Below are 24,202 nucleotides of genomic sequence, written 5' to 3'. Positions count from 1 at the left end.
CTCCCAGTAGACTGATTTTCATGAAATGTTATATTTAGGCCTTTTAAAAATATTGGTTGTGCCATTCCAAATTTTATTAAAATCGGACAAATAGTAATCCGACAATTATTATTTATTTTTTTCATACAGGTTGTAAGTAACAACGAAATGTATAGATTAAATGTATTTTAATGCTGCAGTATTGTTAGATTTAGACAGTCAGTGCACACTTTTAATGTATTGTTATGCAAAACTTGTGAATGTGATATCGCTTATGAACAGATACTTACACTGATGAGCCAAAACATTATAACCACCTACCTAATATGATGTTGGTCCTCCACATGCAGCCAAAACAGCTCATGCCTGGTGAGGCATGGATGCCACGGGATTTCTAAATGTGTCTTGTGATATCTGGTACCAACACGTAACCAGTAGATCTTTTAACTCCTGTAAGGTCCGTGGTTGAGACGCTGCAGATCAGAGTTGCTGTTCCCACACAAACCACAGATGCTCAATGGGATTGATGTCTGAGGAATTTGGAGGCCAGGGCAATATCTGGAAGTCTTCCTCATGTTCCGCGAACCAGTCTCGAACAATCCGAGAGGTGTGGCATGGCACATTATCCTGCTGAAAGATGGCACTGCCAGAGGGGAAGACTGGATTGTTCCATGAAAGGGTGTACCTGGTCAGTAATGATGTTTAGGTAAGGTATGTTGGTGTCTAACAGCTCCTGAGATTTCTCTCATCTCCGCAAGTGAGCTTTGTATCGGGCCAGAGATTTTGAGGTGTGTGGGTTATGTGCTATGTAGTGTGTTGTACCCTTTGTTCATCTGGTCATTTAGCCACCGGGCCCCTAGTGGGACCCAATGTTACCACATCTTGCCTCGGGGAGTATGACCGGGTGTGCCATTGTTTCTAAAGTACTCTGGCAGGTCCTGCCACCTACTTTTCTGGGATTTGAGTGATTACCTAAATAAATGGTGGAAAATTATGAAATTAGAGTAGATGCCAGGGAGGATATTTAGTCGCTATTTAGAGGGTCTATAAGGGGAAAATTGCGAAAGATAAGTTTTCTAATAGTTCTGGCATAAATTTTGATGTTTTTTGAATTTTGACATGTGGGAAGGACGTTGTGTAAGAAGAAAGTGTGGGAGGCTGGGTGGTTAGAAGTTGGAAGTAGAGGGTCGACAGGAAAGATGACCCCGGTTTGGCAGTGGGGTATGCCCATGCCCCATGGGGGGGAGCTCTTCTCCCCCCACCATGGGGAAAAGGTTCAGCACAAAGGAGTGCGGAAGTAAGATCGCCCACTGGGCAACTGAGAAGCAGTGTTGCTCCAGGCAATTCAGCGCGGTCAAAGAAGCTACCAGATGTATCTGGAGTGCACAGCCACCCCGGAGTCATTAAGTGGGTCAAGTCCGGAGTATGGTCACTTGAAAGGATGTATACAGGACGTCTTCAGAGCGGTCTTTGTTCTGGAGTCTGAAACAGTCATCCAGGACTGTGTTGGTGCCCCATTCACGTGTGTGTCTGTTGGTCAGATTCCATGATGGGATTAGGTAAGAACTGGCATGGGACCAGAGTCCTGATTTGGTAGTTGTTGTAGGTTTATCTTAAGAGTTTTCCATAATTAATGGTCTAGTTACTTTTGACTTGTATTCCAGTCTCTGGACTTATGGTGAAGAAAGGGTTCTTCTTCTTCTCCCAAAAAACTCCTGGGCAAAAGAGGAGAAAGCATTATGTTTCTTGTGATTCCAGGAGAAAATGCTCCTGGTCCTTGGGGTTGAATTGGATTCTTGTGATTAGGATGCACCTTAGGTCCTTGTAGATGATGTTTAGGTAGGTGGTAGACATCAGAGTGCCCGGCACATGAATGACTAGACCCAGGGTATCCCATCAGAACATTGCCGAAAGCATGACACTGCCGCCGCCATCGGCTTGTTTTCGTCTCATGGTACATCCAGGCGCCATCACTTCCCCAGGTAAATGATGCACACGTACCCGGCCATCCACATGGTGCAACAGGAAACGTGATTCATCAGACCAGACAACCTTCTTCCAATCACTCAAGGTCCAGTTTCGATGCTCATATGCCCATTGGAGGTGCTGTCACCGGTGAACCATGGTTAGCATGTGCACTCAGAATGGCCTGTGGCTACGCAGCCCCATTTTCAGCAGTGTTTGACGTGCTGTGTATTGTGACACATTACTCCCAGTACTAGCATTCCAGTTACCAGCAAGTTGCGCCACAGTCACCACGTACCAACTGGGAGAGCCTTCACTCACCTCGAGCATTGATGAGCCATGGTCATCCAACAGCTCTTTGGTGGTTTGTGGGTTTTGCCTCCTCGGACCACTTTTGGTAGGTACTAACCACAGCTGGCTGTCAGCATGCCACCAGCCGTACCATTTCGGATATGCTCTGACTCAGTCGTCTGGCCATTACAATTTGGCCTTTGTCAAACACGCTTAAGTCTGCTACCTTTCCCATCTGAAGAACAAGAGTAACACTGATTAATGGAGCTCATTATCAGGTATTTTTATACCATGTCCTGATCCGCACACTCGCCATAGTTCAATTGGAGTTGCTTTGATTTGCATAACGACTCTCTGGTCATAATGTTTTGGCTCATTGGTGTATGTAGAAAGAGAAAAGAGACTTAAAAAAGATATACATAAGGAAAGAAATCAATGTTATACAGTTTTAATTAAACTGAATAGCTAAATTTAGAGAACATAAAGCTATAGAGTTTCATTCCGCGTTCTATAGTTATAATCTTAGTAATTAATTGATAATGAGATACTATACTTACTTTTCATTTCTGTTAATCACAGACAAAGAGAAAAAATCAAATGCACCTGAAATGTAAAGCATTTCATACATAACTAACTTCTTTAGCTTTGCTATTGAGATACTCTTTGGATTTTCTTTTCTTTCAGTACATAATGTACCAGCACAGTATGTTTTGGCTTCGAGTAAGAGGTCTTATACTGCAAGAGTATAAGAATTCAAAAAGTTATTTATATACAAAGAACGTCCAACTTACATCTTCTCTACCATAAGTTTCAGTACTACATTTGTAGCATGTCCCTTTTCCTCCATCTGATCCACTGTTTCTGTGTCTGCTAGACACTTCATTTGGCTCAGTCAGCATGCACAGTTAATGTTATATTTGTGTCTTTTAATCTGGATGCATTAACTAAAAAGAGGATGGCCTCTCCAGGGGATCATGGATTTATTTAGCAAAGTACAGGCATCTTATTATTAGTAAAAATCTTTCTGCCCATAAATGATAAAAATATTTTATTGCAAATAGTCTTTTTTCCAATAATCTTGGATTCTTGTATTCGAATTTTCCCATGTGAAGAACTAATCCCAAGAAAATGTTCATTTCCTCCATACTGATATTTTTCCATTCATTTATTTGTGAACGAGTTTTCACACCTGCTTCATATACAATGGCTGCTTGGTTTAGTTCACTAGCAACTGATGAAATTCATCAGTTGCAAGTAGCTCACAATAACTAATTGTATCATTACTCACAGGCACTGGAAAAAGTAAGCAGTGAATTTTAGTAAATGGAAGGGATTTCATCTGTGAAGAGTTATCACTTCAGGTAACAACAGCATAAAATCTTCAAAACATTTTTGCCTTCTTTTCTTGTGGAAACACTAAACTAGATAAAATAACTTCAACACAAGGAAAAAACAAATTAAATTGTGAACCAAGTATACAGCTTTTATGGTGCTCTCTAGACAGTGAGATTGACAATAGGCAAAATCCAAGCCATAATGCAAATAGCCTATAGCCCAATCAGTGTGCCGGTGTTGATCAGTTCTTCATTTCATGTGCCTTTATTTCTACAGTACTCATTTCACCGACTTCTTTAGAAGTCGGCGAAATGAGATGTGAAATGACCACATCTACATTATGACAACACTTGCATATTGTTTTCATGCATAAATGTTGCAAATGGATAGGTAAAATGGGAAGGTTTTTTTTTTTTTTAAATGATTCTGTATAAGCTTGCTTTGCATCCTATGCCTCTGATAATGCTAAAGACAGTGAATATGTTAATATGTTTAATATTATTTTTAATTTGGGTTGAGGCTCTTTTGAGAATGTGATGCATCTGTACAGAATTTTTTAGTGTCTTTTTCATATTTTCTTTCTTTGAAAAAGAGTCCTCTTTTTCTCTATCTTCTGTAGGCTTTAGAGTAATCTTCATATTCTAATTGGTAGATTGGTACCAATTTACCAGTTGGTTTTATTTATTGGGGGTTTTTTTCCCCCATGTATAATATCAGAAGGATGTGTAATTCCGTTTGATACTTTATTGTGAGATTAATCACGCTTTTGGAGATAAGTTATAATTATAATTAAAGTAAGAAGTCACTATATTAGAAAGTTCTCTTTTAAACTCATTCTGAAGAAAACCTACTTTCCTCTCAGCAGCGATGCATATTTAAAATTTTAAACCTTGCCATTGAGACATTTAATTCCAGGTTATTCCAGTGTTAATCAGCATAAGGAAATACTAATGATCTAATAAGTGAAATTAGCAATTCCTTTTATATCATTTAATGAGAAACTTATTTTTAAACTGTAAAGTTTAATGCATTAAGAAGGATGAAATTGCAAAGAGAATTTAAAAGAAAACTTTGATTCCTCGTGGAAAAGCATGCACTTTTTATTTTGTCATTATTATAAAATTAAAAGAGAAGAATGTGAAGAAACCAAGTGTCCAAGTGGATGGGCTTCTGTGATTTTTTTTTTTTTTTTTTTTTTTTTTTTTCAGTTGGTTAAAAGCCGGTGTGAGAATTAAGTTGTACTTAAAGAGAGAAAGTTGAGTCCCATGATGCATTTCTTCATCCACAAATTGGAAACTTTTATGATTCAGTTGCCCATTGACATTTCACAAATATGGCGTATTTGTGAAATGTCAATGGGTAACAGAAATTAAAAATACCAGAAAATTAATTTTATCAGAACTATTCAATGGCCAGAGCTTCATGTGTTTGTAATTTATAACTGGAATTTAATTTTACCTCTCTTTTTAAACAACTAGGCTTAAAGTACATTGTGAATAGTTATCCAAGCAGTTGCATGAAAAGCTGATTGTGAAAAGTTGTGTGCAAAAATTAAATTATATCTCTAAAGAGACTTAATTCAAACTACAGACCATCAACTTCGTAGTCTACTTCAATGTAGGAAAATTATTTTTATTGCTTTGAAGATGACTTATCTGAGAAATTGTTTTTCAGCTAAAGTCTTATTTAGCTTAGAGGATTAAATATTCAGTTATTTCTCCACGTTAAGGCAGCAAAGTAAGTTTAAGGATTATATATTTACATATAACGCTAGGATTATACAAGGTGTTTCCACCTTGTATAATCGTTTTTGTTGTATTTGGCTGAAATTTTGGAATTTTATACTAAAATTGAACTAAGTAAATTATATACATAAATTACTCTCTATCAATTTAGAAATTAATAAATATTAATGAAAGAACAAAATTTATTAAAAGCTAAAATCATTAACGATTTATTTTCAGTGAAAATAAATGTATAGAATAACTCCTCTAACTTGCATTGCTGATTGGGTTTCGAAATATGTGCTAAACACTCTCCTCTCTCAATTAATTAGTAAAGGCTGCCTTGTCAATCAAAATTACAAAAGACTAATGAGACAATACATCACGAATGTCAAAACGGGTTATGGGCAATGCATTGATCAGTAGTACACCAACATTTGCAGAAAACTACTGTAATAAAAAGTGTTTTATACATACAGTAAAAAAAGTGTTAGTACAGTTCTGCCAGTGTTGTGCTATTGATTTATGTGCTGATACAATCCAATGAATATAGCAGAAGAATTTTATTTAGTAGATTTGTGCTCACTTATTAAAAAATAACACACCTTCATAATGATAACAACTAGTAAAACAAGATGAATATTAAAATATGGGGCTAATTTTTATTTCCAGGAAGTGGCTTGGTTCCTCCTTATTTTCAAACAGCTTCTACAGTTAGTTATAGTCCAAGTTCCAGTCCTACAAGAACACAAAGTGCTCAGGGATCTCCGACAAATAGCCATAAACCATGGAGACCTCGAGCTCGTTCTGCCGATGAGAGTACTAGGAAGATAGTAAGTATGCTCTTTTATTTTTATAATTTATTTATTTATTTAGTAGTCAATGGCACAAAAAATATTGATTTTATTGCATATATTTATCCGGGACATTTTTAATTTTTATTGGTATTACATGTTGAATTGCATTGTAGGAGCTCTTCTTGGAAGTATTTGCATCTTGTTGTTGCTTCTTGATTGTTGGAGGAATTTGTCTGGTTATCATGGTGGGATATCCAAAATGGGTAGGACCTTGAGTTGGGGTGGAAAGGGTCCACAGAAGGACAATGTCCTACAAGACCTTTGTAGGCCATTGTCCTTCTGTGGACAAGAAGCAGGAAGAGGTTGTCTTTATAGATTGCAGTGTGGGTTGGTTCAGATTGCTGGTTTCAAAGTTCTGTGCCATGGGAATGTACAGTGACTTCTTAATTTACGCAAGGGTTACTTTCCGGAATGTCTCGTGCAATTTAAATTCATGCATGATGTAAATAATCACCAAAAAATGCGATAATAGGTCTATGAGAGTAACTCTCGCATCCAGCTAATTTACCCCTACTGGCACATACCATTCGTTTCCTTTAGTTGGAAGACTGGGCACCAAAGAAAATGATGAACAATGAGAGAGAGAGAGAGAGAGAGAGAGAGATTTGTTCATTTTTATTGATTTGCACTTTTTTTTTTTTTTTTTACAGTAAGAAAATGTGTGCCCCCACTATAACTAACATATACAGTGCAGCACAAACAATGATTGAGAGAGAGAGAAATTGGGATAGGGGGTGGCCTTAGGCAGATTGATAAAAGGGATCATCATGGTCAGATTCTGTTCCCTTGGATTCTGACCAAGTAGGTGGTGGTAACCTGAGAGGTGGAGGATTTACTTGACTGCTCCCTTGGGCACTTGAAAAAAAGGAATCTGGACTTAGTTGCTTTGCACTTTGCCTCTTCTCATGCAACAACTCATGGTAGCAACCAAGTTCTAGCATAACTTTATGTTGCACTTTAGAGCTTTGTTCAAGATTAGGGTCTTCATCAACTAACAGATTTAGGCCTTTATCTATAAGATTTAAAGCTATCAATATTCCTTTCACTGCCAGACTCCTTTGTTCTTTAGCCTCTGGGCTTTTACTCGCTGCTGCCTCCTCCTCTTGAATGTGATGCTGTTCCAGTGCAAACAGATTTTATTTCACAATTCTTAATGATGCGACTCAATTAAATCATCGACATCAGTTACCTCCACTTTGGTAACTGAGGTTGATGATCATCCTATATTTTTAGCAAGTTTCACGCATTTTTTGTCTTTAGTTTATGCATAATCTTCATCGATATCAGAGCCTTTGAAGGAGTTGCTAAGATCTGGCCCTAACTTATGTCATAAACTTTGAAAACAGTTATGTGGAACTTAACACCATGCAGCATTAATGAATTTTAAAGTATCTTTTATATTGAAGGCTCGCCAATATTGCTGCCCACTCATCTGTTTGTGGTCAGTCTTGTCAGTTAATCATCCAGAATGCACTTTAAATTCTGAGCCTTAAAAGGTTTAATCACATGTTGGTCCATAGACTGAAGTATTTGTATTTCCTGGTAAAAAAACAATCTTGATATTGGAACTGACATCAACAATACTGGGTGGATGGCTTGTGGCATTATCAAGAGTAAATAAGATGTTGAATGGAATTCCTTCTGCCTTGCTATACTTCACACTTCAAATTCTGGTCATAACTGAGATCCAAGATAACTTCTGAAAATAACAGCAGTCATTCACCCTTTAGAGTTTGAATACCAGTACACGGGCTATGTATGACCTGTCATAACCTTTAAGGGCACAAGGGTTTGATAGTGGTAAATGCACACAGGTTTCAGTTTATGACCCTCCATATTAGCACCAAACAGAAGTGTTAGCCGATCTTTTGCTGCCTTAAAGCCGGACGCAGTCTTTCAGCAATGGAAATATAAGTGCGATCAGGAATTTTTTTCCAATATAAACCTGTTTCGTCTAGGTTGAATATTTGTTTGGGTATGTACTGCCCCTCTCATGGTCAGATATGGTTCCCGTGCGTTATTTTAAATTCACGTAATTCACGAAAGTTCTCTTTAAACTCATTCTGAAGAAAACCTACTTTCCTCTCAGCAGCAATGCATATTTAAAATTTTAAACCTTGCCATTGAGACATTTAATTCCAGGTTATTCCAGTGTTAATCAGCATAAGGAAATATTAATGATCTAATAAGTGAAATTTGCAATTCCTTTTTTAATGAGAAACCTATTTTTAAACTGTAAAGTTTAATGCATTAAGAGGGATGAAATTGCAAAGAGAATTTAAAAGAAAACTTTGATTCCTCATGAAAAAGGCATGCATTTTTTATTTTGTCATTATTATAAAATTAAATTAAAAGAGAAGAATGTGAAGAAACCAAGTGTCCAAGTGATGGGCTTCTGTGATTTTTTTTTTTTTTTTTTTTTTCAGTTGGTTAAAAGCCAAAGTATGAGAATTAAGTTGTACTTAAAGAAAGTTGAGTCCCATGATGCATTTCTTCATCCACAAATTGGAAACTTTTATGATTCAGCTGCCATATTTGTGAAATGTCAATGGGTAACAGAAATTAAAAATAACAGAAAATTAATTTTATCAGAACTATTCAATGGCCAGAGCTTCATGTGTTTGTAATTTATAACTTTAATTTTATCAAAATTTACATTAAATTTACCAGAGATGAGAAGTAATATGCACATTGACTGGACACTGTTTGGGAATTAATATTACAGTTGTCCACTGCTATGGTGCAGATCACTGATTGCTTTTTCTCTATAGCACCCTCTATTTTTTATACTCCCCCCCCCAGAGTTTCACTCTGTGCCCCCAGAATACTGCCGTTCATTCCAAACACCTTGGATGGGTAATACACTAGCAGGGGTTTGGGTGCCTGAGATGTCCACCAAAAAACTTTCTTATTGATCTTCAATTTTCCAGTCAACTGCAATTCATAATGCTTGTATTCAAAGCAGTGTTCTTTAATTTAGATTAACTTTTAATCAATATCATTATTAAAGAGAAAAAATGCTGAATTGCCAGCCAAATTTGAAATGCTGCAAAACATATCCACTTTATGACAAGGAGAAATTGTGAAAGCTCTGTTTATTGCCCGAAATGTTTTTGGAATCCATGAGTAATTTACACTTTTATATCTGTTTGTACTGGCACAAGTTTTCTGTGTCCACAGCTGTAAAACTCAGTCACATAGCACCATTTCTTGCGTATTATAAAAATGTATACACTCTATATATCCTCCTGTCTGATGGTGTTATGGGAAAGGGAGCATCCAGATCAGCTAATAATGATCTGGCTAATGATCTTGCTGCCTCTACTCTTTCAGATAGTGACTGGTGGGAGTCCGAGTTGTCTGTGTGGGGTGTGCTGTGGGGGGGGGGGATTGTCAATGCCACATTATGTCAAGGAGCTGGGTATGTTCTTGCAACGTGTACACCATATCCAAAAATTTTATTACATTAATAGAGAAAACTTATCTGCAAAAGATCTAAACCTCCCAAACACTTTATCATTCATTTTGCAAATGTATGTGGTCTCTGTTCCAATCTCAGTGATGTCCATTTCCACTTACAGTCTGCCAAGCCCCACTTAATTTTTTCTTACAGAATCTCAAAATTGTTTTTTTTTTTTTTTTTTTCAAACACTGTTTATCGCGGTTGTCATAATTATTTGCTGTACAATTCCTTTTGTTTCAGAGGTGGTTGTTGTTGTTATTTGGTCTTTAGGAGCATTAGCAACTAAGGCCATATTGCTCCGGGGATATGCGGTGGTCATTCCCTGGCCTTTCCGCATCCTCCGTATTTGGTGCTCACAGGCTCGAATCCCAGTCTAATCAAGAAGTGTGTGCTATGTGCTGCTGCTCCTGCCCACCTGGCTACTGAGGCGCCTTCAGAGGTGGCACTTGTGCATATATTTGCTCTGATATTCCCTGTCAGAGACTTAGTAATCTGTATTCTCATCTTTCTGATCTTCTGTACCCCACTCTGTCAAATTTATCTGTTGCCTTCATCGATATCCTAGTTATGCTAATCACTTGGAGCTCGTTGACTTCCTTTCTTTGAAACTTTACTTTCTCCGGTCCAACTTTCCTAACAGTGAGGTGATTTCCTTGGTGATTTTAATGTTCACAACTCCAGCTGGCTTCAGTTTTCAGGTCACATGGAGCAGCTGGTCAGGAAGCTGAGGCTTTTGCAGTTACTAATGATCTTGCACAGAATATTCATTTATCTACCAGAATACCAGACAATCCTAACCACACAGCCAACATGCGATATTTTTCTCATTAATAACTCTTCAAAGTACATGGTCAAGGTCAGTGGCCCTCTAGGCACCTCAGATCACATCTTAACAATTCCTTACAGCTAAGATCACGTTTTTGGCTCTCCTGGCACTCCAGTTCACATTTTAACAATTCCTCTTAGCAATGCTGAGTGTCTGAGAATATTCAGCCCAGGTGTAGGGAGGGAAGTTCAGATCTTCTCTTTCTGGCGAAACTTTGGAAATGACTTTGACACAACAGCAGTACCATGGTTATAAACAATTTGACTTAGCATTTCTGAAGAAGGCAGTGTATGCAACAGTATATTTCTTGAAGCAATCATAATCAGTTAATGGTCTCTTTCAGTGATCTCTTCTCAAATGGAGCCTTTTCTTGTGGCCATTCTTGGCCTTGTGTTGTTTGGCATTACAAAATTCAAAATGCAATGATCTACAAGATTTATATTTTTCTTTTCTTTGAGGTTGGATTACTGTTTTACATCTTGTAATGTCAATGTTTGTTCAACTCATGTCAGTGAAATCCTTTATTCTACACTCTAAAATCTTGTCCTTATTTCTAAACCTTAGTTTTCCAATAAATATGCTAAGGCTATTCAAGATAAAAAATATATATTGCAATTGGCTTGCATCCAAATTTTTTTGCATGCACCAAAGCTCAACAATTGTGAACTAGTTAATTAATCACCTCAAACTAATTTTAAACTGGCTAAGAATAGAAAAATTGCTCCTTGTTCAGATGGTAGCCAAGCTTTCTGGTTTCTTGCCAAAGTCGTTGGTTGCCACTTTTGCCCGTGTCAAAGATAAGCCACGTACTAGCATCGTACTTTTCTTCTAACTCTGTTTTCATGACCTCAGTAAACCTCCTCCTCCTACCATCCCCAGTACACTCCATTGAATGCCTCCTGTGGTCTTCCATCAAAAGGTATCAGAAGGATTTTGAATGGTCTTGGTACCAAAAAAAAAAAAAAAAAAGTTCCAGGTCCTGGCAGTGTTTCTTCAATTGTTCTCTATTGCCTTTTTCTATTTCGTATTCCACTGCTGGTTTTCCTTCTGCTTGGAAATTTGCTTATATCCAGCCACTTCTGAAAAAGTGACAAATCCCTTATCCACTTATCCTCCCATTGCACTAACCTCTACTCTTTTTAAAGTAATGGAGAAATCCATTAACAGCCAACTCTTAAACTGTCTTTAAACCTTCCATTTGATCAATGATCACCATCACGAATTCCATTAGTGTCAATCCATGGTGATATATTGGCTTATGTTACCCATCTATGGACAAATTCAATGTAAAAGTTTGGTGAAACTCAAGCAGTTGCTCTTGACATTTCTAAGGCTTTTTAATCATGTTAATAAGCTGCCATCTTTATTATTATTATTATTAGCCATATGGTACGAGGAAGCCTGAGGCTTATGCTGCACCAGCCAAAAAAAAAAAATTCCTGAGTTACCCCCCTGTGTGTGTGTGTGTGTGTGTGTGTGTGTGTGTGTGTGTGTGTGTGTGTGTGTGAGAGAGAGAGAGAGAGAGAGAGAGAGAGAGTAGAAAGGCATCACCAAGAAAGAGAAGAATGATGATATCCAGCTCAGGACCCTGGGTTTGCCAAGCCCATACTCACCAGATGTGAGCCCCCTTACAGATTGTCAAATGTTTTTTGTAATTGGGTATCCATTTTTCTCTCTAACTGCAGGTTATGGTAGATAGTGGTAGACTGGATTCAGGAAAGTACCAGATTTAATGGTTTTAGCAATCTTAAAATTATTTATTTAATCAGTTTAATGTTAACATTAAAATTAACAGTATCATGCCATTATTGTAAATGTACATTATATAAAGTACATATAAAATATACATTAAAAAAGTACATTATACATACAAGGCTCTGTAATTTTAAGGTACATTTCCTTGCATTTTCTTGAACATATGCTGTATATATGTTTTATTACATGATTTATGGTTTATAGTTTATTTGCTTCTGCTACATTTAATATTGTTATATAGAGAAATATGGATTAAAATCAACTGATTTTAAATCAAGATTTCTTTATATAACTAGATAAAAGATAAAATTGCAATTAAAAAAAATAATGTTGGAAATGAGATCTTTGATTCCCCATGAGCCGACCGGGCTAGCCGCGGGTGGGTAAAGTGCCTGCCTGGCAACCCAAAGGTCGTGGGTTCAAATCCCGCCTCGGGCTTGAATCAGAATAGAAAATGCAAAAACCTTGAGAGGTGCAATATGGCCACAGAAGCTGATGCGCCAACAACTAACGAAAAAAAAAAAAAAAAAAAAAAAATTCCCCATGGAGAAGTGCAACCAGTTAAAATTACTTAACGTGATTTGCTATGGATTAATTTCCTCCATTTAATTGGGTCCACTTTGTGCTCTCATTTTATGGATCCAATTAAGAGCACTAAGCAGGGAACCTCTATATTTTAATTATAATTAGTAACATTAGTGGTATTATTCTCTTGTGTTGGATATTGTTGTAAAATGAAATTTAGTGGTGGTTCTTCAATATAAAAAAAATATTGCTTCCCTCTTGGTAATCAAAGATCTAATTTCCAACTTTATTTTTAATTGTAATTTCATCCTTCCCAGTGTATTAATGTTAGTTAAAAGGAGACAAGTCTTGTTAAATGATTGCTAATTGATTGACTATTTGGAGCATGGACAGACAATATAAGGCAGTTGTTATACATTTTATCCAGCAAGTATGTGTAAATTAAAGAAAAGAGTAAGAGAAAATTGCTTCATGTACTGTTCCATTAGGACAATTCATCAGTCAACAAATTTCATGTTACCATAGCTACCATTTATGAAGCTTGTTTTTTGTAGTTCTTGATCATCCACACTTTTTATTTGTTTCTCCAATTAAAGGATTGGTTTTGTGGACAAAAATTTTCAGAGTGAGTGCTATGATTGCATCCATAAATGGTTATAGGGCCGTGAATTTTTTTTTTTTTTTTTAATAAAAAAAAAAAAAAAAATTGCTACAGAACTAATTGGGTAAAGTACATTGAATTTCAAGGGTTTATGTTGCAAAATAAAATTATTTTCATTATTTCTTATTATTTTCACGTGCACACACACACACACACACACACACACACACACACACACACACACACACACACACACACACACACACACACACACACACACACACACTTCTGTAACCAAAATATCAAAATATTAGATTATGGTTTTTTTTTTTTTTTTTTAATTCTTTAATTCTGCTTGGTCTGTCTGTTTTGGTAACAATATGATGAATTAAAACACAGAAAATGGAGTAGAACTTTTTTTTTTATTTGTGAACCTTTGCTGCAATGTCATTTCATAATTCTACATAAGTACTGTATTAGTACATTAATACATGAGTACTAATACAGTGACATGTTGAAGCCACATGTCCACGTGGAATGCCGTTTTTTATCAGTGCTGAGAGAGTGGGTGCTTTAATTTTATCAGGTGCTTGGTTTCTCCTCTGGTAATGCATTAATGAAATGGCTGCCTGTAATTGAAAGAAGGTGCTAAACACATACATAGCTCAACATGTGGTTTCTACTACATCACTGCTAAAGCACGTTGCTTGTTAATTTTCCACCTGGAAATGGGCATTATGATAAATAAAGAGTGAAAAACTGTTATGGCTGGATAAATTAAAGAGCTTAAAGCAGTCATTAGTAGTAATAGCAGTGTGAATAATTTACTGCTATTCACACTAATAATTAGTGTGAATAGCAGTAAAGCGTATTAGATGGTACTCACCTTAGTTGATCTTCTTAGTTACATGAAGTTGGGGTGGAAATGAAGTTTAAATCAAAGTTTAAAATAAATTAAAATAAGTTGAAATAAGTTAGTTGAATGAATACGGAATTGTTAAAATTTTGCTCAAGGAAGTAGAAGTGCACTACCTCGTCCCTAGTTGTCATTTGAAAAATTGAAATTTAAAATAATATGAAACAAGCAAGGCCAATAGTCATGACGAGCGACTTTTGTAGCCAGGTGGGCTACTGGAGGTGCCCTCCAGTAGCCCACCTGGCTACTGGAGGGCACCTCCGTAGCCAGGTGGGCAGGAGCAGCAGTACGTAGCACACGCTTCTTGATTAGACTGGGGTTCGAGCCTGTGACTACCAAATACGGAGGATGCTGAAAGGTCAGAATGACCACTGCATATCCTCGAAGCAATATGGCCTTATATTATTATTATTATTAAATCCGTTTATTAAAAATAGCAAGTGTTTGCTTTCACCCCTTATATGTAGCCGACCAGCTAGAAGAGTGTACAAAATGCAAGAGTTGCAATTATTTACAATATAAGAAGGGTGTAAAGGGTGTACAAAAAAGCAAGAATTACAATTATTAGCATTAGCATTAGAATTAGTAGAGGCACATGATGCAGGAAAGCAAGCTTATGCAGCATCAGCCAAAAAAAAAAAAAACTTTCACTTCACCCCTCCGTTCGTTCGAAATACCTGTCCAGCTGAGTCTTAAATTTATTTAGGCTATCAACTTCCACAACAAGCGATGGAAGTCTGTTCCACCAACCAACTACCTGCTGGCTAAATGCAAATTTCCGCACATCTATCCTACATCTGTCTTTCCTCAATTTGAATTTATGCCCTCTCAGGTGATTATTCTGAGCAAGAGGCAGAATGCCATTAGCATTGAGCATGTTCAAACCATTCAAGGCACTATCACACCTCTATCAGATCACCTCGCCTGTGTCTAGTCTCCAGACACTGTAATTTGCAAAACTTAAGCCTTCCTTCATAAGAGCAGCCCTTTGTTCCATTCACTAATCTTGTTGCCCTTCTCTGTACTTGTTGGCCCCGGCATTCCATGGCAATTAAATTAAAGCAATTAAAGTGCGTTCATTAAGGCGATCTTTTCAAAGAGCTTTTGCTGTATAGAGTTTCTTTTTGTTGTGATTACCGGTTTTTTTTTTTTTTTTTTTTTTTTTTTCATTTTATACTAGAGTAGCTCTTTGACACTACAGGAAGTAGGCAAAGGCCCAGAAAGGGAAGTCACCTTTCTATTTCTTTTTTATATCTCTCACTAACACAACTAACAGCCGCTTGGTCACCTCGTGGCACTGCTCCTGCCTCCCCGTGGCAGGGCCAGAGAGAAGGAAAAGTTATCCTTCCAGGGCTAAAAGGAGCAATCATGGAAAACGAAAATTTCCCTCCTCTAAAGACTGCAAATCCTATGGATTTGCAACAAAATTGTGACAATTAAGACTGCAAAAGGATGAAAACTGATGTACCTCAAATGGAATACCCATCTTTCCTCATACTGCATTCTTTAACGAATCAGTCATTAGTGTAGCCGGATCACCAAAAATGGTACACAGACTGAAATCTGGTGACTTATTAGTTGAAACCACCAACCGCAAACATTCTGAGTCTCTCCTCAAACTAACATCATTAACCTCATGCCACCCATAATACCTCTAAAGGAGTCATATCCGAATGGGAGTGCCTCCGTAGCCAGGTGGGAAGGATCAGCAGTGCGTAGCACACACTTCTTGATTAGACCAGGGTTCGAGCCCATCACCACCAAATACGGAAGATGCAGAAAGGTCAGGGAATGACCACCGCATGTCTCGGAGCAATATGGCCTTAGTTGCTAATGCTCCTAAAAACCAAAAAAAATAACAAATAAATAATCTGAATGGGACCTATTGAACGTCAAAGAGGAAGAGATTGTTCAAGAACTCCAGGACCAGAAAGTTATTCAAGCGAGACGAATAATGTTAAAGAAGGATGGAGAATTTGTACCCACTCGCAGCATTATTCTTACTTTTCTACACCGAACCTACCTTCATCAGTAAAAGCTGGATACCTAAACTGCCTCATCCGTCCTTACATCCTCAATCCCACTCGATGCTACAAGTGTCAGAAGTTTGGGCATTCCCAAACTGTCTGCCGAGGAAATTCAGTATGTTCAAACTGCAGATCAAAGGAGCATATTCATACTGATTGCAATGCCGAATCATCACAATGCCCAAACTGCAAAGGCAATCATTCAGCATTCTCTAAATCCTGTGAGCAATGGAAGCTGGAGAAAACAATCCAGAAATACAAAGTAGTTAACAAAGTCACGTACCTCGAAGCAAGAAAACACCTTCTACAAAGCATACCTAAACGTTCATATGCTGAAGCATCCAAAAGATACCAAACAGTTTCAACTCAGACGGATACAACTGTTCCACCAAAAGTGTCAATTTCTGACTGGGCTCGATCACTCTTATCATCTGCACCACAATCCACAAAACAAACTGTTGATAGGACTAATAATACACCAATCTCAATACCACCTACTACTCAAGTTCCAGCTATTTCAGGTCAAATGGAAAACTCAGATTATGCCAGAAAGAAATCATCTGATACCATAAATATGGATATTGCAGAGAATAATACCTATGATGAACCCATTCTAGGTCTATATGCTGAAGACGACATGGACACATGTCCATTCTTCTCAAAAAAGGAAAAAATAAAATTTGACTGTCAAAAACAGAGCATGTCTAAAAAACAGACGGATTCGACTGCTAACTCTAAACCTACACAATGAATAACATAATCCAATGGAATTGCAGAGTGTTTCATAGCAACATAGATGACATATACTAGTTAATCGATCGTTATCATCCTGTGGGGGTATATGCCTACAAGAGACAAATTTAGCACCTCAAGTATCTGTACCAATTAAATATTATACTCTTTTTCGTCAAGACAGGTCCATTACAAAAAATGCTCATGGAGGAGTAGCCATACTCATAGACTCAACAGTTCCTTGTAAGCAATTTGTCCTCCAAACTTCCCTAGAAGCCGTCGCAGCTCATATAGTGGTTGGCACTGCTTTAACGAGCGTCTCAATCTATCTTCCACCCAATAAACCATGTTCAATTCAGGAACTGGAAAACCTTATTTTGCAAGTACCGTCTCCCATCTTCCTGTTAGGAGACTTTAACGGTCACAATCCATTATGGGGATCTCCTGTCTCAGATAGATGTGGAGAGCTCATTGAAATGTTACTAGATAGACAGAATTTAATGTTACTGAACACTGGCTTATCCACTTACGTTAATTTTCCTACTGGTTCAACCTCGGCAATAGATCTTTCGCTATGCTCTCCTATCCTCTTCCCAAGTGTCGAGTGGACAATACATGACAATCCTCTGAACAGCGATCACTCTCCTGTCATATGCCGAATTCAAACCACCCATTCTAAAACAACTGAAACCCAAACGAAATGGAAAATTTTCCAAAGCAGAATGGGCAAAATATAAAAATTGTCTCTTTTAATGATCACATCATTGAGTCTTCTCCCGTTGATACCGTCACAGAGCATATAACAGCACAGATACTTAGAGCTGCAACAATCACCATTCCGCAGTCTCAACTAGGAAACTGCAAGCATATCAATCATTGGTGGAACAAAGACTGTTACACGGTTAAAAGAGAAAAAAATGCAGCATGGAACCAATTCCGCAAATACCCTACCACTGTCAACCTTATTAATTATAAAAGACTTAGAGCCAAAGCACGATACATCCACCGAAAAGCCAAAAAAGACTCTTGGATAAAATTCGCTTCAACAATTAACAAAGATACTGACTCCAGAATAATTTGGAAAAAAATAAGGCAGTTGAATGGCAAATATCTTAAATCACCTTCAGCTATTCTTAACTGGAATGGGAAGGAGATCTCTGATCACACAGAGATTGCAAACACCTTAGGAACTGCGTTCTCTGAGTTGTCCTCCTCAATAGCTTATCAGCCATCATTCCAAAAAATTAAAGCCGAAGCTGAGAAATTCAAACTAAATTTCAAAACTACCTATTCTTTGCCCTATAACTAACCACTCACACTATCTGAACTGAAAGAATCCATAAATACCTCTAGAAACAGCGCCCCTGGCCCTGACGGTATTTACTATATAATGCTGAAGCATTTACATGAGAAATCTCTGTCCTCACTCCTAAAATTCTAAAATAGGGTCTATTCTGAACACACATTCCCCTGTTCCTGGCAACATTCTTACGTAATAGCGATCCTTAAACCAGGAAAAGATCACTCAGCTCCATACAACTATAGACCGATATGTCTAACCAGCTGCATGAGTACAACTTTGGAAAAAATGATGCACTGCCGATTAACATGGTACCTTGAGAAAAGAAACATAATCAGCAGCAATCAGTTTGGCTTTCGGAAGAATAGATCAACTTTAGATCTTATGGTAAAGGCGGAATAAAACATAAGAAATGCATTTATTAGAAATCAACATCTGGTCATGGTTTGTCTTGATATATAAAAAGCTTTCGATACCACATGGCATTATATGCAAAGTACCGCATATGGGTAGAAGTAACCCCAGAGAAATGTACCAACTGTGTGGTACTACACTTAAGGTGGTAGAAAATGAAAAAGACCTGGGAATAATTGTGCAGTCAGAGATGAAGTTTTCTGAGCAATGCAGACAGGCTGCCAAGGCAGGTCATGGGGTTTTGTCAATGATATATAGGAATTTTGCTAGCAGGGAGAAGGAGGTGATTGTCCCTCTGTATAAGGCAATGGTCAGGCCATGCCTTGAATACTGCATACAGGTCTGGAGGCCTCATTTTAGGAAGGATGTAGATTTACTTGAGCGTGTACAGAGAAGGGCAACAAGATTGGTGAGGGGAATGAAGGGTTCCTCTTACCAAGAGAGGCTTAAGTTCTGCAAATTGCAGTGGCTGGAGACTATGCACCTGCGCGGTGATCTGATTGAGGTATATAAGGCCTTGAATGGGTTGAGCACGCTGAATTCTGATGGGATCCTTCCACTTGTTCAGATTACAAACCTAAGGGGGCATAAATTCAAATTAAGAAAAGACAGATGTAGAATAGATGTGCGGAAATTTGCCTTTAGCCAGCGGGTGGTTAATTGCTGGAACAAACTTCCATCTGTCGTTGTGGAACTTGACAGGTTAAATAAATTTAAGGAGGAACTGGACAGGCATTTGGAGGGAATGGTGTGATTTTTTTTTTTTTTTTTTTTTTGGCTGATGCTGCATAAGCTCATACACTTGCTTTCTTGCATCACATGCCACTACTACTACTACTATTATTATGGAATCCTAAAGGATCTCCATACTATTGATATGAAAGGCCATTTACCATCTTTTATTCAAAACTTCCTTCGCCACAGGTCTTTCCAAGTCCGATACCATCAGGCTCTGTCACAAACATACATACAAGAAGAAGGAATCCCACAAGGCTCTGTACTCAGTGCCACTTTATTTGCAATACGAATCCACAATATCACAAACAGAATTCCAAACACTGTCGACTCATATCTCTACGCTGATGATCTTATCTTATCCTGCCATTCCCAGAATATGAATTATATCGAGAGGCACTTACAAATATCAATAAATAATATTGAACTTTGGATGACCCAAAATGGATACAGGCTATCAAAGCAAAAGTCTACAGCTATCCACTTCTGCAACAAGCGCAAAATCCATCCAGATCCTGAGCTACTCTTGGACAGTCATCCTATTCCAATCATGACAATATTCATCTCCTAGGGCTAATTTTTGATAAGAAGCTAAATTTCCAAGACCACATCAAAAACCTACAAACTACTTGCATTAAGAAAATGAACGTACTCCGGGTAATCTCCAGTACATCACGGGGTGCAGACCGTTGCACTTTGCTCCATCTATACAGATCCCTAATTAGATCTCAGCTGGATTATGGAGCACCTGTTTATGACTCTGCTAGAGAGAGTACCTTGGCTCGTCTTGCTCCCATCCAACACACTGCTCTTAGGATCGCTCTAGGTGCATACAGAACATCTCCAGTTCAAAGTCTGTACGTTGAGGCCCACGAACCTCAACTGAATATCAGAAGAAAGATGTTATTTGATGACCTACTCTGTTAAAATTAAAATTCACCCCACACATCCTATTTGAATTCTACTACATAATCCACTATGCAAACAAACCAAGAACAATTCGGCCTACTGGTATCAGATTCCAAAATCTAACAGAATGCTAGAATATTCAACTTCATAATGTTCTCAGAGACTTAAGAGATCCAGATCCTCCGTGGATTACCTTCATGCCTTCTTGTGATGATTACTTTGTGAGCAGTGGGGAAAAGGTGCTATATCAGATATCAACATCCAAAAGCTACATCTTGTCCATACACAGAATTATTCCCTCTTTTCTAAGGTCTATACTGATGGTTCTAAGTCTGGTAATAAAGTGGGTGCAGCTACTGTCTTCCCTAATAGAACTATCACTTACACTTCCTGCACAATGCAGCAGTTATACTGCTGAACTTCATGTCATTAAGCTTGCCTTGGAACATATTTCACTCCTGTCAATCAATAAAAGCATCATATATACGATTCCAAAAGTGCTCTCTCAGCGCTCTCAAAAACATGACACCTCACAATCCTTTGCTAAAAATCTTAAGACGTGCTGATACATCTTCACGAACATCAGCAAACTGTTGTCTTCTCTTGGATTCCAGGGCACAGGGGTATTAAAGGAAATTAATGCTCAGATAATGCTGCAAAACATCCTTCCAGCATAACCTCAACAAATGACCTTGTCCCGTATACTGATTGTAGAGGCAATATCCAGAGAAAATGTATGCAGAAGTGGGCACTTATGAGGAGAAATCAAACACAGAACAAGCTGTTTCAGCTGAAACCTGAACCACAATTATGGAATTCCAGTCTGCGTAAAAATAGAAAAGAAGTAATCCTAGCCAGAAGCCGAATAGGCCATACTCGTCTCACTCATCTTTTTTTGCTCACAGGAAACGATCCTCCGCAGTGTACGCACTGCTTGCAACCACTAAAGCATATACTCAATTGAATGTAGCTTGTTTAACAATGTCCACAGTGTATTTTCAGCTCCTTGTCATTACAAGAACCGTTGTCACTCAGCTGCATCATAGGTAATAATGCAAATCTTTCCAAATTCTTTTTGTACCTAAAACGAATTCAAATGTATAATCGATTTTAACTGCTCCCAGAGCAGTCATCACGTACAGCTTCACTACCTTTGGTAGGTGCAATATGGCCAAAGTAGCCCTTGAGCCAGAAACTCCCATAACAACAAGAAGTGTACTTGTTCCAGCAGCTCTACATCCTTCTTGAAATGAGGCCTCCAGACCTGTATACAGTACTCAAGGTGTGGCCTGACTATTGCCTTATACAAGGGAATAATCACCTCCTTATCCTTGCTAGAAAAATTCCTGTATATCATTGATAAGACACCATGAGCTACTCTTGCAGCCCATCTGCACTGCTCTGAGAACTTCATATCTGCATGCACCATTACCCCCAGGTCCTTTTCATTCTCTACCACTGTCAGTGTTGTACCACAGAGTTGATACGTTGCTCTGGGGTTGCTGTTTCCCATATGTAGTATTTTACATTTGTCAGTGTTAAACTTCATTTGCAACCTTTCCAGATCCTGTTGCAGCAGCATAGCGTCAGTAGTGTCCTTAACAACCCTGCCATCCTTTGTATCGTCTGCAAACTTGGACATTAAGTTTGATATACCATTATCAATATTATTTATAAATACAGAAAACAATAATGGACCCAACACTGAACCCTGAGGGACTCCACTAATAACATTAGTCCGCGATGAGCAGTGTCCGTTGATTACCACTCTGTCTTCTCCCCCTCAACCACCCCTTTATCCATAGCAGCAATTTGCCTCCAATGCCACACTGCTCCAATTTTTTCAGCAGTCTTCCATGTGCAACAGTATCAAAAGCCTTTCTAAGATCCAAGTATATAATATCAAAGTTATTCCCTGCATACAGTTCTTTTGTGACTGCATCATAGTATCCAATCAAATTGGTCAGGCAAGACTTCCCCTTAACAAAACCATGCCGTGTCCGAGCTATAACTGAAGTCTTGTCTAGATGATCCTGCAGTGCTTCTATAACCAGTGCCTCCATTAATTTTCTTGGAACCGAAGCTAAACTCACAGGTCTATAATTACTTGTGTCAGCCTTTGATCCTCCTTTGTGAATTGGGGTCACATTTGCACATTGCCAGTCTATGGGTACCACCCCTAAGTCCAAGGAAGCTCTCATAATTATGGCTAAGGGTTTGCTTACTTCCTTTGCTGCCTCCTTTAATATAACTGGATAGATCCCATCCACCACAGGTGCCTTTCTTGTGTTTATCTTCAACAATTTCACCTCCACTTTATTCTCAGTTATTACAAGATTATCTAGCTTACTGCCAGAGTTGAATACACCTCTGGCATTCCCCTCGCTGAATAACTCCTCGTGTGTGAATGTCGATGCAAAATATTCATTTAGTTTGTTAGCTACCTGAGCAGGATCATCAACAGTTGAACCATCGATATCAAGTGGACTAATCTGATTCATCCCCTTCCTTCTAGAGTTTACATAAGTAAAGAACTCTTTGCTGTTTTTCTTTGCATCCCTTGCCAAAGAGTTCTCGTAATCTGCCTTCGCCTGCCTAACCTCCTTTGTAACTTGGTTACAGATCAACTTATATATATAATAGGTTTCTGTGTCACGTGTTAATTTATATGTATCCCATGCATTTTTCTTTTCTGCCATATGTCTCATTAGTTCATCTGACATCCATTTAGGCCTAAATCTTGAACAATATTTCTTAGTTGGTATGTAAAGCCTAGTAGCTTCCAAGATAAGTTCTTTGAATGCTTCCCATTTTGAATTTGCTGTTGGTAATATCATCAGTTGATCCCACTGTATAGAATTTAAATACTGTCTAAGGCCATCGTAGTCTCCTTTACGAAAGCAATAACCCTTCCCTTTACCTCTGATGGTAGTTACCTCTTTGAATAAATCCCACTTCAGCACATTGTGATCACTGCCACCTAGTGGTTCTTCTATCTGCAGATTCTTAATGTATGAAGAATTGCTACTGATAATCAAATCAAGGGTATTTACTCCCTCTAGTTGCCTCCCGAACATGCTGATGTAAAAAACAATCATCCAATAAATCCGCAAAAGCCTTGCTAGTGTGTGAGTGAACAACCCACAATTTCCAATCAATATCTGGGAAATTAAAGTCTCCCATTATAAGACTCTGATTTACTGTCCCACTCTGTACAGTTTCTTATTATACTCATCAGAGTCATTAGGCCTACAGCACACTCCTATTCTCAATTTTGATCTCCCAATGCTTATGTCAACCAAACTGACTCGACACTCACTGCACTGTCCAGCGATGTCGACTGGGATATTATGTGTTTTCTTGGTTTTGTGTGTTTCTTAACTAATAGCATAACCCCTTCCTATCCTGTCTATCCTTTCTGTAGACGTTGTGCTCCCCAAATTCCAGTTCTGCATTCCTTATATCTCTGATATCCCAACAATATCCGCCTTTGATGCTTTGAGCAATACCTCAAATTCATCAAATTTATTTACCAAACTCTTAGCATTGGTGCACACGCAAGTATACATGCAACTGTTCTTTTTCTTAGCTACCCTAACACAACCCATGTGTTTACTTGTACCACAATGACTCCCAGCAGTCTCTGAAATATTCTGCATCTTGTTTTCCAGGCTTCTGCTCATTCCAATAGAAGCAGTGCAAGAATCACTTTCACCTGTGCCAGTGGCTACTGTTAATCTTTTAGTCCTTGTATCCCCCCAAGCTAGCAGTATTCCTACCCACCTAACACTGCCTCGATAGCATCAGCAAATATTCTTGCACCCTTTCTATTTAAGTGTAACCCATTT

At 38.1% G+C, this 24,202-nt stretch overlaps 1 protein-coding gene across 1 annotated transcript in view; it reads left to right on the top strand.

Moving 5' to 3' along the window:
* The window catches only part of Raf (serine/threonine kinase raf oncogene), a 439,038-nt gene that overhangs the window by 252,017 nt on the left and 162,819 nt on the right, over positions 1-24,202 (top strand). Inside the window, exon 10 of the mRNA XM_090387771.1 lies at positions 5,967-6,127. Within this exon, the coding sequence (XP_090243897.1) occupies positions 5,967-6,127 (161 nt within the window). The remainder of the gene's footprint in view (positions 1-5,966; positions 6,128-24,202) is intronic.

The sequence above is a fragment of the Mastigoproctus giganteus genome, chromosome 13 (genome assembly GCF_048544385.1).
Source record: "Mastigoproctus giganteus isolate SK-2022 chromosome 13, ASM4854438v1, whole genome shotgun sequence".
NCBI classification, from domain to species: domain Eukaryota; kingdom Metazoa; phylum Arthropoda; class Arachnida; order Uropygi; family Thelyphonidae; genus Mastigoproctus; species Mastigoproctus giganteus.
This window is presented reverse-complemented; position numbering and strand designations above follow the sequence as displayed.